We start from the raw sequence: 15207 nt of genomic DNA, 5'->3' as shown, positions 1-15207 counted from the left end.
TGCAGTCTGGTACCATACTATGTTTGGGACCGTGTTTGTATCTCCTCTCCATTTATTAGGCAAGTGAAAGGGAACAAGGTAATGTCATTCATACATAGGCAAGAAAAATGGGTAAGAAAATCTCAATAAAAGTTTGTATGCATTTGCTACTACAGTTAAGATCATATTCTAATTTGTCCCATGCGGCAATTCCATTAGCTTTTCTAATTTGCCATTTAAACACGTTGCAACAATGCAAAACTGCATATTGAAAAGATCCTAAACACATAACTCAGTAATTAATAGAGTAACATCTCTAGGATACAAAAAATTGCTGCAGGGGAAACAAAACATAGAGATCTGGGAAGGTTCCCTTTTCCATGGAGGATATTAAAGGCTAGGTGCACATTTGTTAAACATCTAAGAATGTAACGAGTATTCCAAAAATACAGATTTGCAAAACCAGCTTTATTTGAGCTCTCATTCGCATCCTTGCCAGTTTCTTTTTAAAAATAACCTCTTCATTAAAATGACACATCATGACATATCTAGCAAGGGAGCTGCAAAGCTCTTAAGGAAGGGTTGGACTATACATGCCCAAGCAAATGTAAAGTCTAAAGCAGTAAATGGTGTAGACTAACTAGGTCTCAGAGTTAACAGTATAACTAAAGTCGTATTTTGACTTTATTTTTAAGCAAGGCTGGGATCATAATCCATTGTGAATAGTGTCTGTTAAAAACCCAGAAGACAGCCAGATGTCATTGGGTGTGAGTCTGTGCTTTTGCACACTACAGAACAGTTTAGCAAAATCCTTGGCTGCAGCTGTTTAGAAGGAAAATTCCTCACCGTTTGTTCCATGAATAACATGATTTTTCTAAGGATTCAGTTTTGTGGAAGAAAGCCCTAAAAATACTTTTCATGTTTTATGACCTACAAAATAATTGTTCTCCATACTAAAGTCTTTATTTTACTTACGTTCTCTCTGTTCACATGACCCTCTGCCTTCTCGAGTTTCTTATTAAACTTTGCAACTTATTTAAACGCATAGGTTGAGGAGAATGTGTGAATATTCCTTTTTAGCTTCTGGTGTGTCAGTAGATGGGATCATTGCAGATCTAGAAACAATCCTCATCTCTGGAATGATGAGACCAAGCAAAGAAGTTTCAATACAGAGGATAGTTTAAGGGGGGAAGAAGTTGAAGCATGTAAAATAAAGCTAGGTGAAAAACCCAGTATCACTACAACGATGGATTCAGCTGTGAGGAATCTATGATAAAATACTGTTATCAAATTTTTAAGCATTCAAATGATCTTAAAAACCTCACTAGGAAATAGAAAGGAAGCTTTGCTGAGGACTTCTGCTGAAAACCTACATAATCCTTTCAAATTCTGCAGGGATTTTGAGTCAGAGCTGTGCCAGATAAGCGTTTCTCTTAGTTAATAGTAGGTTTGACAAAAGTCTGCATATTCCCATTCAAGAGTTGGATTTGACATAAACTTTTCCAACTGTTTCGAGACAAATGTTATTAAACTCACAAACAAAACAATTTCCAAAATATGCATGCCTCTGTGATTGGCCTCTGGGTGTGTGTAGAGAGATTGATTACAGGTGTAGGTACCTTTTTTACAGGTTATTTGCTGACAACTTCAAGCAAAACGTGCATTAATTTCTTAAACAGAAAATTAACCTATGCACTTTCTGTTTAAACATGTACAAATGAACTGAAGAAAATAGGTTTTCATAACTTCTTCTGGAAACCAGTCTGTAAACTGAACCAAAGGTAGATTAGGAGCAAAAGATGTGAGTTCACTACTTCTGTTGCTCTGCTTTATTTTAAAGCGCTGTAAGGAACAAACTGCCTTGCTAATAGAACACCCTAATCACTGGAACAGGTGATTCTGGTTTTGTTCAGGGTTTATCAATAAAGGGTTATTGTTGGAAATGGCTCATTTACTCTGTATGTGCCTGAGACAGAAAGTCTGATTCCTCTGAAGCTTTTGTAAATACGTGTTGCAGAATCTTCCCAGACTGAGATGTTTGCTTGTTTGTAGTTGGCTAATCCAGAAGTGGTTCCCTGATAAGGTTAATGCCCAGTTAATTGCTCCTAGCCTTGACATACAGTTTAATTGCTACTTGGCCAACATATGTTTGTTGCCTGCTCTATGTAGAATTCTAGCGGATGTAATGATGCAAACCACGGACTGGTGGAGGGCAAACAAAATAAATACAGTATTTTATGTTCTTTTAATTCAGGGCCAAGTGGATTTGGATGAAGTGTTTATTTAGTTTGCTGGCTGCTTCAGATGCTGTGGCATATTGATTCCTTTTATTACTAGCAGCCATTTAACCTGACCTCTCTCAGATCCAGTATTTTAAAAGCCATAAATTTTAACTTTACTTATGAGCAAGGACTGAAATGCTGTGAAAGCCTTTTTATTAGCAGAGCTTTGCCTTACTCCATGTTCATGTGTCACCCATGGCAACAATATTTAGAGCATCTTAAATTAGAGCGGCTGTTGGGCAGTTTGGTGAGGAGGGGGTTAGCAATAAAGAGAGCTCATAAATATCTCAAGCATGTAGGATTCACTGATTAGTGTGGGCAGGTGTACAAAAGCAATGCCATTATTAGCAAAAGGTATCCTTTTTCTACGTTATTTTGTTAAAAATCTAGCTTTTTTTTTCCTTAGTCTTTATGTTCACAGATAAGGAAAATCACACACAAAAGGAGTGTTTTATGTAATTTATTTTTTAATTGCAAGTTAAGTTGGTGAAACTGAAATGTTTTTTTCTTTGTTGCCTTGGCTTCGTTTTTCTTTTACAATAATCATCTTCCTTGTTGTTGTAATAGCCTAAATTAATCCCCGAATGACACTTAAAGCCATTTTTAACATGCAGCTTTATGAGTGTTTGTAAAAATGTGTGCAGGCCAAAACTTGATGCATAAAATTGACATATCCCTTTTTAAAAGAAAATAATTGTGAATAAGATGATTGATATGAGAGAATTTCTGCATTCACATGTAAAGAACTCAAAAAAAGCTTTGAATTAGCAAAGAAAACAGGAAGCTTAATATGAACTTTTTGCATCCTTTTAGTTTGTTGCTTCTGGTTTAAATTAGTCATTTTAAAAAATATGATTTCAGTCTTGATGACTAAGATTGAGTAATAATTCAGCATCTTATTTCAAAATAGGCTTAAGGCTTAACAAAATAGATAGATCATAACCATGAATTTAATGTAAATACTGGCTTGCTTTCTTCTGTTCAGCTACTGAAGAAGTTTCCTCCTCTGTCCCCCAGGTCACAGGTAAGGTGACACTCCAGATGTTAGCCTCATGCCATTAAAAGTGACTTTATTTAAATATTAGTGTGGGACTCCCACTTCATGTAAAACTTTGGCCTGGGAACAAAAATGTTGGTTTAGTTTGAGAAGTGTAATTTATATCAATTAATCTCAGAAAGTGTCACATTTCTCGATGTCTTAAAGCCGGATTGAAATGTTTGACCTTATCAGAGAGGGTGGGTGTGGAAGTAGCAGTAAAGCAATTGCAGGGCACTGGAATTTTTTTACTACTACTCAATTCCAGACTGATCAGTTTACAAGGTGCCTGAAATCACTGGGGGATCATATTTTCTAAAAACCGGACTTTTCCCTGTCTGCATTGCTTTTCCTATAGCTGTTTTCCTCTAGCAAGTTGTAACAGCTATATCCAAAATCAATTTGATATACATAAATATTCTTGAGGAGCTTTGTGGAAGGTCAGGTAGCTTAATTTATACTGGGACCTGTTCGAAGGGCAAGAGCTTCAGTTTGCACTAACTAGAGAGAGAACACTCGCCCGCTGCAGGGGTAGGGATTCAAATGCCTTGGAAAACTTTTCACTGGGTGCAGAGCTATATTGTGAATGGAAGGTTATGTCAGAGGTTAAACTGGTGTAACCAAATGAAGGAAACTAATTATTTCAACAGATAACATCAGACGTTCCTTTGCGCAAGGACAGGCTTGGCTGCATTTTGTCCAACATTCAGCACTAACCTAGCAAATGCGTGTGCCATTTCTCCCAGTGCTTTTGCTTCAACCTCTTTCTTCTTTTGCTCCTAATTCTTAGCTTTAATATTGTTGCACTGTGAAACTTATTAGCATTTTTGAGACGTTTAAGGTTCTACATATTATTCTTTTTGAAATATTAATGTGTTCTTTTGCAGTGCTGTTGTTTGTTAGTGATAAGACTATAGAAAACAACGACACCAGCATACATTTCTAAGATGACAGTAGAGCATTTTCACCTCTTGCCTAATGGCTGCTTTATTCCAAGCCTTTCCTCTTCAGTTGACTAAAGCTCAGCGTACCTTCTGGGCTACAAATTCTGAACTGCTATTATTCATAGTTGAAATTGCAGTTTGTGCAAATACGGGCTAAATTGCAGTCATTATATGGAGTAAAATAGATTGAAATATCTGTAAATCTGAAGACTGTAGCTGGCTCCTTTAATCAGAGAACTTGTTAAATTCTCCCATGCTTTGATTTCTCTTTCTTAGAATTCTTTTTTTTCTTAGAATTTTTTTTTTTCTGTCAGGTGTGGGTTTCTTCTGTGTTCAGTATTGCTGCTTCTAATGAAGCAGGTATAAAATGAGCAAAACGATACATGTTGTCTTTAATATGTGAGTGCAAGATAGTGATTTTTCTCTTGCTTTTTATCAAACCCTTCATAATCTTTTCTATGCTACCTATATAAACTAGTATTGAAGAAAAGGCTACAGTATGATTAAGGTTATTCTACAAAAATGTCCTATTAAAGCTCTTCATTTGAAAATCACAAGCTAAATCATGTAATGACTTTCAAATTCCTCCTTCCTAAATCATTCTCTGCATTGAATCGATTGATGATTGAGGAAGTATCTGAATATAAAAATATAAGTGAGAGGAAAAAAGATCTTTTGAAGTTGTGCATACTGTGAATCCTACCAGAAATAAATGAAACTGCATTAAACAGAATGGTTCAGAAAGAATTGAACATGGATTAATTTAAGTTGCCATATCATCTTGCAACCCTGTGGGTAAGAACCATGAATGTCTACCTACTCCCTGATGGTTATGGCACATGGAGATCCGTAATAATGACAAATGTTTATCTTTTGACCCTAAGCTTATTTAAAGAGACGCTTGCAGTTTTCACTTAAAATATGTATTTATTTAGGGGTAAATTTCCAAAAGGATCTAAGGGGAGAGTAAAGCAGTCAGGTCTTATTGGCTGTCTCTTGCCTTTTATATCTTTGGACATCTTTCACTTGGGTAACAGATTTGGTTCATTCCCATACAAAAGGTTTCCCTACAGCAGGGATATATTTTGACTAAATTTTGCTGAGGGTCCTATTTTACCAGCCTGCTACCTATATCTTTTGATCCTGTACAACAGAAATCCTGCTTTTTCCTTCCTGAACAAAAGTTGGGGTGTTTCTGAAACTATGCTTGCTATCCTCACCTCTGCAGGGGCAATGTAAGGTTAGCAATACATTAATTTGTGTAAAAAGCCCAAACATATATGTGATCTGTGAACTTGAGTGTATTTTGAAAATCATGGGAACGTGTATGTATCAAAAGATATATTAAACATGCTCCAATTCCTTTAAAGAAGAGCTAACTGTAGAGCGAGCTGTTGGATCAGTTAGGTTGGGGTAGGACCCCGAGTTCAGTGAGGCTCCGTTGGGCGTCAGGCAGGTCACCCACCGTGTATGTCCCAGGCAGAACAGGCGCTGGGCTCTAGCTGCTTCCTGAGAAGCTGTTGGCATATCTCACTCCGAGTCCTACCACAAAAGAAGTCAGCCTTGATGTTTCATGCACAGTTTGCCTGCTAAAAGCTCTCGCGTGTGATCTCCAGCATCCCGGTACCCGCAGGGTAGAAGACTCACTGTTTTCATAACCATTTTCTCTTCCCTAGTAACACATGCACCTCCATTGCATGCAGTGCAGTAGGAACCACGAATGTGTGTGTTTAAGGCTCCAGTAAATACTGAGCCAGACTATTTATAATCTATTACAACTTTGTGTTTATTTTAGTTTGTTGGTCTCAGTGACACTTTCCCTTCTTTTTTCTTCATAACTGTTTTTTACCTCACTATATCTTTCAAAATGTAAATAGTAAATTAGTCTAGCTCACACAAATATGTTCCTCTAAATATTATCCTTTTGGCATATTGATATAGTTTCAGTTTTCAAGAAGAATCATTATCTAAAAAGTAAAATGGGTGATACATATATAAAATGTTTACTGCTTAGGATGTCTTAAGAGTTGTATTTCATTTAGAGTGGCAGTGATTCATGGCTTCTCTTCAATTCCACTCTCTCTACACATGCCTTTGGGGTGGCTGGCATTGCCCACAATGCCGTGTCATTTGTTTCCCTTTGATTTTGATGACTGACATCTTGCTTTTGGCATGTTTCCTTCTGCTGTGCTGTAACAAAAGAAAGGAATGTACAGATGTGGGAAAAAGAGAAGCCTGGAAGTACCTGAAACTATAAATAGTAATAAAAGTACAGAAAACCGGTTTGCTTTTACTAGTACATTAGGAAAAAAAAATCTGTAGTAGCCATGTTGGCATTGAGCAGAAAATTAAGGTACGTGTAATACCATCTTTCAGTGAAAGGATGATCAGTTACAGGTATCATCTAGGAACCGGCAACTTGGTTTCAGCCAGTCGTAGGCAGGTACTGACGTCAGTTGTTTCTCTCAAATTCAGTAGAGATGCATAAAGTAGTTCACCATCTATAAAAAAAAATAAAGTGGATGCTTCAGTTGAATTTTTATTGTTGTACTACAGAAAACAGTAAAATGAGGGCTCAAGAATTTAAAATCCATAAAAAGAAACATGTTTACACAGTGAACAATTACATTTCTCATTGCCAAACTATGTTTTTGTATTCACATTCTGGGTAGGACACACCACACACCCTCAGAAATGCCTGTTAATAACTTGTAAAAGATGAGATGGGGGTTTTGTTGTTTATTTGTTGGGTTGGGGGGTTTTTACCCATGAGAAAAAATTCATGTTTTCAGGCTTTCGGCAGTCCTAAAGGTCTGCAGAAATGGAAAAAGGTACTGGGGGGACAGGGGAGGGAAGTTTCCCTAGCTGGGATCTGGTATTTGTTGGTTGCAGAGCCTTGTGCGTTTCTCTCTAAAGCATCCAGTAATAGATGCTGGCTGTGAAAGCAAGGGGACTGCTCTCCCTGCGTAGGGAAACTCCTCAGCTCCTGTATCTTTAGTTGTACACTCATATGTGATTGCTGCAGCCTTACAATGGAAGAAAAAAGGAATTAAAGCTGAATTGCAAAAATATGAGGTTCTCACTGAAAACCCTGCTGAGAATATCCAAGGATGTAAACTCCTTGACTGAATGTTCCCCTTCTTAATGAGGTTGCATGGCTACTACTGTCATCAATAAGAAAAAAATGCAGTTAATTTTTACCTGGGTTCAGGTGCTTCTTCATGGGTGGATTTTCATAGTAATAGTGAGAAACTTCCAATGTTGCCAGTGAAATTTTAGACAAAATTATTACAGTCTTAGAAAGGGGCAACTAAATGTGTAATGCTAGCCTGTGACTAAAGGTTCTCTGTAAGTTTTTGAATAAATGAGGACACCTTTTAAATGGTAGAACACAGGAAGATCACCAATGATATGTAAGTTTATTTGCCAGTTAGAGAGAAATACAGGTAATCTTTGCCATTTGATGATGTTAGGCAATGAAGAGGGGACATTTCTTTTGGGGACAGTAGAAAAAAAATTCATTTTTCCAAGGTAGTGGTGTTCTGAATTTACTTGGTAGCTAAAGAGTGCTCCATTTAGTTTCATTTTTCCTCTTCTTAGTAGCAAACTGAAAATACTACATGAAAGTCACTGTAAGTGTTCTCTTTAAAATCTCAAAAACCAGGAAGTTATTGCTAGTTATTACTAAAATTAAATCCTCAGGGGAACTTTCATGGTAAGACAAAATAGCAAAATAAAGACTATTTATACAGTAAGAAACATACTTGGACAGTAAATCCAAGTTTCCCACGCAATTGTTTAAGGCAGCCTTCTTTCGGTGACTCTGACTGAACCAGATGTTCAGTATGTGACCAGCTGCCGAAAAAACATGTCACAGTGTGTGCAGGGCAAACTGCAGCCGGGCTGAGCAGAGAGCTCACCTTCTGGTGCGGGGAATGTTTGTGTGTGATGCTCCAAACCTTAGCTCTTGGCTTGGCTTTTCTTAGGAATGGCCTTCATACGCTAAAAGTAGTCGTCCAGTCTGAGTAATTGGCTTTGCTTTATGTAAGACGGGCTCTAACTGGCATTTAACCTGAGACTTATTTTTCTCGCAGGTAATACAGCTCAGGGCACTAATTTAATGTAGTACAGCTTGTACTGGGATGTGTATGTAAACACCTCTGTGCTGGCTTTTGACGCGGCTGTTTGAGGTAGCTGCAGCAGCCTGGAAATCAGCACTGGCTGCATGGCCTCCCCGAGCCATGGCCTCCCCGAGCCATGGCCACCAGCTGATCCCTCTGTCCGAGTGGTGGCCCTTGGCAGCGACCACCCTGTCCGCGTCCTTGCAGATGCCGTAGTGGCCGGTACCCCTGCCGATCTGAGTGGCTTTCACAGTGGTTATCCTGCCCTTGGTTTTGCTCCTCCTCGGCCTGAGATGGGCACCACAGGGCCTCTTACTAATGCACAAGTTCTTACGGATTTCAAGCACCTTTATGTTGTATGCAAGTCATTGCTGTAACTCCATTTTAGCACTTGTTAATTTGGTGATAACGGTAATCTCCAGAATGGCAATTAGCGAACAAAAGAAGGTTGTACTGTGTGACCAAGCAACCAGGCTTCCCTTAAACTTGTTTGTCTCCACATACACCCCACCCGCCCACATCTTCTTTTCAGCTGCGTGTCAGTCTGAAGGTAACGGAAGTGTAAACTGCTTTATGTAGACACTGCTGATGAGTCTCTATTTGATGCCAGTTCTTAGCTTTTTTCTTTAAGAGTTCACTGATCACACTGTTTTAGATCAGAAATACCTGTGCTCTAGGATTGCTAAAATCACAGCATACAGTACTAACAACTGTCTTTTCTGTGATCCTTGAATCTCTTCAGGAATGACAGTATATGGACATACATGTATGTGAAGGTCTTCTGTTCTTATATTCTCCTGTTGCTTGTGTTAGCATCACTTAAAAGTTAAAAACAAAAGCATTTGTGTTCTCAAAGACAGAAGACATAATTGCAAGGCAAAGTCTTTTCCTCGGTGTCTATATGTCACATTTACTGTTCTGCCATATAAAAACTATGTAGATGCTACAAAAGCTTTTAAATTAAGCTATGAATTTCTTCATTGGTTGGTATGCATGTATTTGAACTTTTTTTTTTACCTATTCTACTATCATTATATTAATACTAATTAATGCTGCCACAAAGTAAAGCCTTTCTAAGGTGAGACAGTCAAGCATTCAAAGAAAGGAAAGGTTTGGAAGACTTGGGAAGGTATTTGCTCTTTTTTGTATGAAGTGCTTTCTTATGCCTGTGAACAAGGAAAGAGGCAGCAACATCATTTACGTTAAGCTGTACTTTGCTGGAAATATATGTTTCTTGAAAAACCTGGCGTGCATGTTGATATCATAGCACCAGTTTCAGCTTGAAGAAAAAGGTTGGATAAGACTGTGAGAGAACTAATAATATCTTCTCACAGGAGAAACGTGTTTGAAAATATCAACCATTCATACAACATGACCCATTCTAAAAACCGAAACTCTTGTTGTGTAGCAGTGTTTGGTTTTGGGAGTCTAAGGATAATGTTCTCCTTGAGACTGTTGGCAGCGTCCCGTTGAACATTGCTGTCAGAGGGGGAAGAAGCAACTCCATCCTTTTCACTGATTCAGGCTTTAAAATGACACAGAGTGAGCCAGCTGTTGCCCATCACTGTTGTCAGGTCTGTGGATTATGTGCCGTTCCCTGCAAGTCTGAACAGGGATATCTACTGAACTGGGTTTAACTTGGAGATATTTTTAGTACAAATTACATCGATTGCAGACTATTTCAAAGGCCCAAAGTAAAAAAGTACACAACTAAATGTATCTGTCTGACTAGTTTCATTTGTCTGTGCAGTTTTATGTGTAAAAACGTTACTATTTTTTTCAGACTCTTCTGGCAAAGATTTCGGTCCTACTCTGGGATTGAAGAAGTCAAGTTCTCTTGAGAGTCTTCAGACTGCTGTGGCTGAAGTTAGGAAGAACGAACTCCCTTTTCACAGACCCAGGCCTCACGTGGTCCGTGGTCGGGGCTGTAATGAGAGTTTCCGAGCTGCCATTGACAAGTCTTACGATGGACCTGAAGATGGAGAAGAGGGTATGTTGCTAATGGCAATTACAGAGGGAGCCACCTTCACTTAGCACTGCTGAGGGCCAACTCAATAAAGCACATAAGCAAGTGATTTAGTCCAACTGAAGTTGATAGCATTTTAAAAGCTGCTCGTGTCTTTCACTGAATAGAGCTGCCTTTGCAGTACCCCATCCAACCTTGACTGGGTTTAGTGTAAAGTCTTTCACTGATCTCCTTCGGGGCAGGGGTGGGTTGGAGGATTTAGAACTCAATCCTTAAATAATTATGATTTTTAACTTCAAAAAGCAGCTGCCTTCTTCAGATTACATTAAAAATTATCTTGCTTGTTTTACAGAGCTGTCTACAATTCCCCCTTCTCCAACCAGGAAATTTGTTTCCCGTTATAGACAAGGCAGAGTGCATTGATAGCACCCTGCTGCTCATTCTGTCACCATGGGCTTACAGACTCCAGTCTGGAAATACCTCTTCTTTAGCATGAAGCGTAAAACTGTGCTTGGATCCTGAGCCCCCCAAATAGAAACAACACAGCTCTTCTCCAACCAGACAGAATAGTTTATCTATTTCTTTTTCAGCCATTAAAACAGAAAGATTCCAGGGAGTGAATGAAATTGTTTTGTTACGTAGGTTATGTCAGTCGCCAGAATCTCTTGTTGAAGTAAGCTCTCAGTGTTTGCATCCCAGCGTGTCAGTTTTCTTGAGCTGATGGAAGTTAACAAGCTAGATTTCAAATAGAATAGTGTTTTACCGTGTCAGGATTTTTGCATCGGGAATAATAACTAGAAAACAAGTAATTAAGATAACCCTGGATTTCATTTACAATAGAAATCTGCTTGAATTCACTAGATACGTTTAGTCTGCTTTTTAAATTATTCAATTAAATGAGTAAGCGTTGTGAGTCATTTGAGCACTTTGTAGACATTCATGCTGTATTTCATGTGTTTGCATTTTGGTGGCCCGTAGCCATCCTCACCGCTTCTTTTTTGTGTGCAGATGGTTTCTCTGATAAGAGCTCTCACTCTGGTCAAGAAGCTCAGAACATGGAATCTGCCCTTCCAGGGAACCCTGAAATAGAAGACACAGAAACCAAGGCTAAAAAAGACAAGAAAAGTAGAGAGAAAGAGAAGAAAAAAGAAAAAGGCAAATCTAAAATGAAAGAGAAGAAAAGGAAGGAAGAAAATGAAGATCCAGAAAAGAAAAAAAAGAAAGGCTTTGGTGTCATGTTGAGGTATGGCATTTTAAAAAGCAAAAGAGCCACCCATTCTCCCATTCTCATTATAGCATAGGAAACAACTGATACTCTCATAAGGTAGTGGAAAAATTATTTCACTTGGACTCAAAATAATGTTTATGTTATTTAAAAAGAAAGCAGTTTATACTTTTACACCAAACTTGTAGCTGAGGCAGAAGACATTTGGCAGACAAAATGTCTTTTTGTGCCTTTGAAATTCATTCCCATATGTTAGAAAAGATTCAAGGTTTCAGGCTAAAAACAAGCGTGTGTCGGTGGGGGAGGCTTTGTGGGGAATATTTCTGAGTAATACATGACCCGCTCCCACACTCAGACTTCAGCCTTCTCTTCCCTTGCTTATGTGCTTCCTTCACAAGCTTTCGGGAGAGCAGCATTGCTTGTGTTACTGTAAACAGTCTAGTAACATTTGCAGTTGCTGAAAACCACTAGATATCATAAAATCTTTGCTTCACAGCTTCAAAAGCTCACTGTCCTCCCTGCCTGGCACGCAAACATTCGGATTTCTTCTGTGGCTATTGGTTGGGTTTGCATCTCTGGAATCATCAGAGATCAGACGAAGTTCTTCAGGCCAGTTCCTTGCTATTGCTGCAGCCTTTGGTGCTGTAGGCACTCTGGTTGCCATCACCCCTGCCTCTGGTACCTGTTTACTCTGTTGAGGATTAAAGTGTTTCCATTTAAGTAGACCTTTGCAATTAACATAGGGTATGTGAATGAAATTTAATGATGACCTGGAGGAGATTAAACTGTATGACCATGTGGTTACTTCTAGCACTGAATGCTTAATGCTAGCTTTAGGAGGCTACTGCTGTTCCTTAGCATGCTGTATTGCAGACAAGCAAAATACATACAAAAGCCACAATCATTGCTTGGGCAAAGATGCATTTAACTAGTAACCTAAGAAATTCACCTGCAAGATCACTCACTTACAATGATATTCATTAGGACAATGACATATGAACTCGCATTGCAGCTCTCTATTGATATGGCCTTCGGAGTCAAATGGCTTGTGTTATATTGACATGGAAGGTTTTAGCTGACTTTCTCCTATGTATAATCAACAGGAATCCTCAAAATTGTCCTAACAACTTTTGAACACTGTAGAGATACTGTCAAAAATATACAGGGATGCTTATGTGCCAAATTTGCATGATTTCAGCAGTTATTAGTGTTTGTAAGACGAAGCTGTGTGGGTAGAGCAGTCTGCATTCAAATGGGGCTCTGTAGGAATGCTGAGGAGGCACATACACCTGTGCGCTGCACGTGCACTTGTGTTCATACTGTTGGAAGAAATAGGGCTTAACACAGAGCAGTAGTCAAAACACCGAATAATTAGGAAGGTGACTTCAACAACTCTCTGGTGTATCTTAAGCTTTATGTCTGTTTTCATTCTTTTTAACTCTTTGGCGGGAATAGGGACATTGGAAGAAGAGGGGAGTGACGCGGAGGTCTGACGAAAGCATAAGTATTCTGTTTCATGTATCACTGGTGGGTTTGAAGTGCAGAGTCTTACGGGGGTGCGATGCCTGAGCCAGAAAGAACGTGGGATGACATCAGAATCCAAAACAAGCAATTGTAGTTGACAAAAAAGCTGGGAACAATAGGTTACCATTCTTAGTGATTCCCTTTTTCAGAATATATTTCACATTTTGGTTGTACACGAGCTTTATACATCTGTTCTTTTCATAAGCTTGCTTTTTATGTCGCTTGTCTTCCCAGCAGACTGTAACAGTTAATAATATTTATTTATCTGTATGGCAGCACAGAATGGAAATTTGTATCCTACACCATTGAAAATCTCTATAAAGCCTCAAAGACGAAAGCAACAGGTTATAATGAACAGAGGTGTTGTTTGTAAGAGCTAACAGTTCAGCTGAGAAGTTTTTGGAGGTTCTGTGTCCTCCTCGGTGTTTCTTCCTAGAATTTATAAGATTGTTCTTGAAAATAAATTCTTTCCTGAGAAGGGTGAGAGTCCTAGGGAATCCCAGCCATGATAAAAGTGAAAGAAGGATGATGACCTGTAAAGACTGCACAAGAGCAAGAGTGTGAGTTTACAAAAGAATTGGGGACCATATGTCCTGCTAAAGATTAGCAAAACCAGGCCGGTTTTTTTTCAGGGAGAAATTGCTGTGGATGACATGAAAAATAAAAACAATTAATCTGAGTGTTTTTAAAAGAATTAATAGGACACTAATGGGGGAACCTAGAAAGGGTCAAATAGTGTTTAAATACTAGATTCAAGAGGTATTTTTCAGACTGGAGTTTTGCACCGATGTGAAGAGTGAGGAGTGAGTGTCAGAAGGGCTAGGGAGGAGAAGACTGCAGTAAGCAGCTTTGAATGATCAAGTATTTTAGCAGCACGGATGGAAAGAAACAGCCAGATTTTTTATGACATTGTGGAGATGAAACTGGCATGTTTTATTGGTAGAACATCTGTGGAAGGAAAGAGAGAAGCTGAAGACGACAAAGTTGTGAGCTTCTGCAGCAGGCAAGGTGACTACTAATTCTTGTGGTAGCTTAAGAGAAAGAAGTAGAGAGAAGTATTTAGAAACGGAGATGAGCTCAGTTTTTGACATGCCGAGTTTAAATTGGAAGGGGAACCTGCCGTAGGAGGCACTAGAAATGTACGCACCATAAGGAAGCAGAAAGCTGGATAGAGAGGGAAATCTGTAGCTTGCCTTTTGTACATACAGTGGTAGTTGCGCTGTGATCCCCTACGTGGGAGACCACCAAAATGAGGAACAAGGAACAGAGGCCCTGCTGGACTGACAGGAGAGAAAGACCCAAGAGAAAAGAAGTTAAGAAAGCAAGTGGCAGGAGTATCTGCCTGGGAGCGGGCGATGCCATGAATTTTTTTAACTAGTCCAGCGACTGCAGCCACGTAACTAATTGATCCTACCGAGAGCTGGAACCCCACACTGATACATTCATAGTTGTTGTTATTTGTGGGCTGCTTTGCTCAGAGGTATTTCAGCTGTTCCTGCATAGTTCTGCTGTGCTGTGTAGACGCATCCAAACAGAAAAACAGATTCGCTGAACCCATGTCAAGATTGGGTTGAGATAAGTAGGAAATGATCCTCAGTGGTGAAAGCTCCAGGACCAGAAGGACAAAGAAAATATTTCTGAGATCTTGCCAGAAAGCTCAGTGCTAATGAAGACACATGCACTTTCTGGCGAATGACTGGGGGTCAGGTGCAAAGGACAAAGGAAAGCAGAATTTGAGGCTAAAGCAGCTGCTGGAAGTGTCACACTTGTCTACGGTGGGGTTTTTGTGCTATACTTGCTGAGTCGTGTGTACCGCTATAACAAGTTTTATCTTGATAGTATGTCCATGTGAATTGGCTTGTTTGTGCCTTATAATCAATAACAAAGCATTTCAAGATATTAAAAACAAACTCAAGTATTTATGTGTAGTACAAGAAGCGTTGAGCTTTAGTCTTTTGCATCTGAGATTTTTGAACATATTGGAATTGCTACTGCATTGGTTTTTTACTTTTTTTTTTTTTTTAATTTAACAACAGAAAATAGCAAAGCTGTTAGCAGTTGCTAACAGATTTCGCTTAGTGCCTCATCTGTTGCTCAGCTGCTATTTACTTGTAGTTCCTGGTCTTTTTT

General features: G+C 39.0%; 1 protein-coding gene across 7 annotated transcripts in view; it reads left to right on the top strand.

Annotated features, from left to right (window-relative positions):
- Positions 1–15207, top strand: part of PARD3B (par-3 family cell polarity regulator beta) — a 425873-nt gene that overhangs the window by 273031 nt on the left and 137635 nt on the right. For all 7 annotated transcript variants that reach the window (XM_074593647.1, XM_074593644.1, XM_074593642.1 and 4 more), the window contains 2 exons: positions 10146–10352; positions 11337–11571. In XM_074593647.1, coding sequence (XP_074449748.1) covers positions 10146–10352; positions 11337–11571 — 442 coding nt within the window. The remainder of the gene's footprint in view (positions 1–10145; positions 10353–11336; positions 11572–15207) is intronic.

This window comes from Larus michahellis, chromosome 7 (assembly GCF_964199755.1).
Source record: "Larus michahellis chromosome 7, bLarMic1.1, whole genome shotgun sequence".
NCBI classification, from domain to species: Eukaryota; Metazoa; Chordata; class Aves; order Charadriiformes; family Laridae; genus Larus; species Larus michahellis.
Note: the sequence above shows the minus strand (reverse complement) of the source record. Positions and strands in the feature narration are given on the sequence as shown.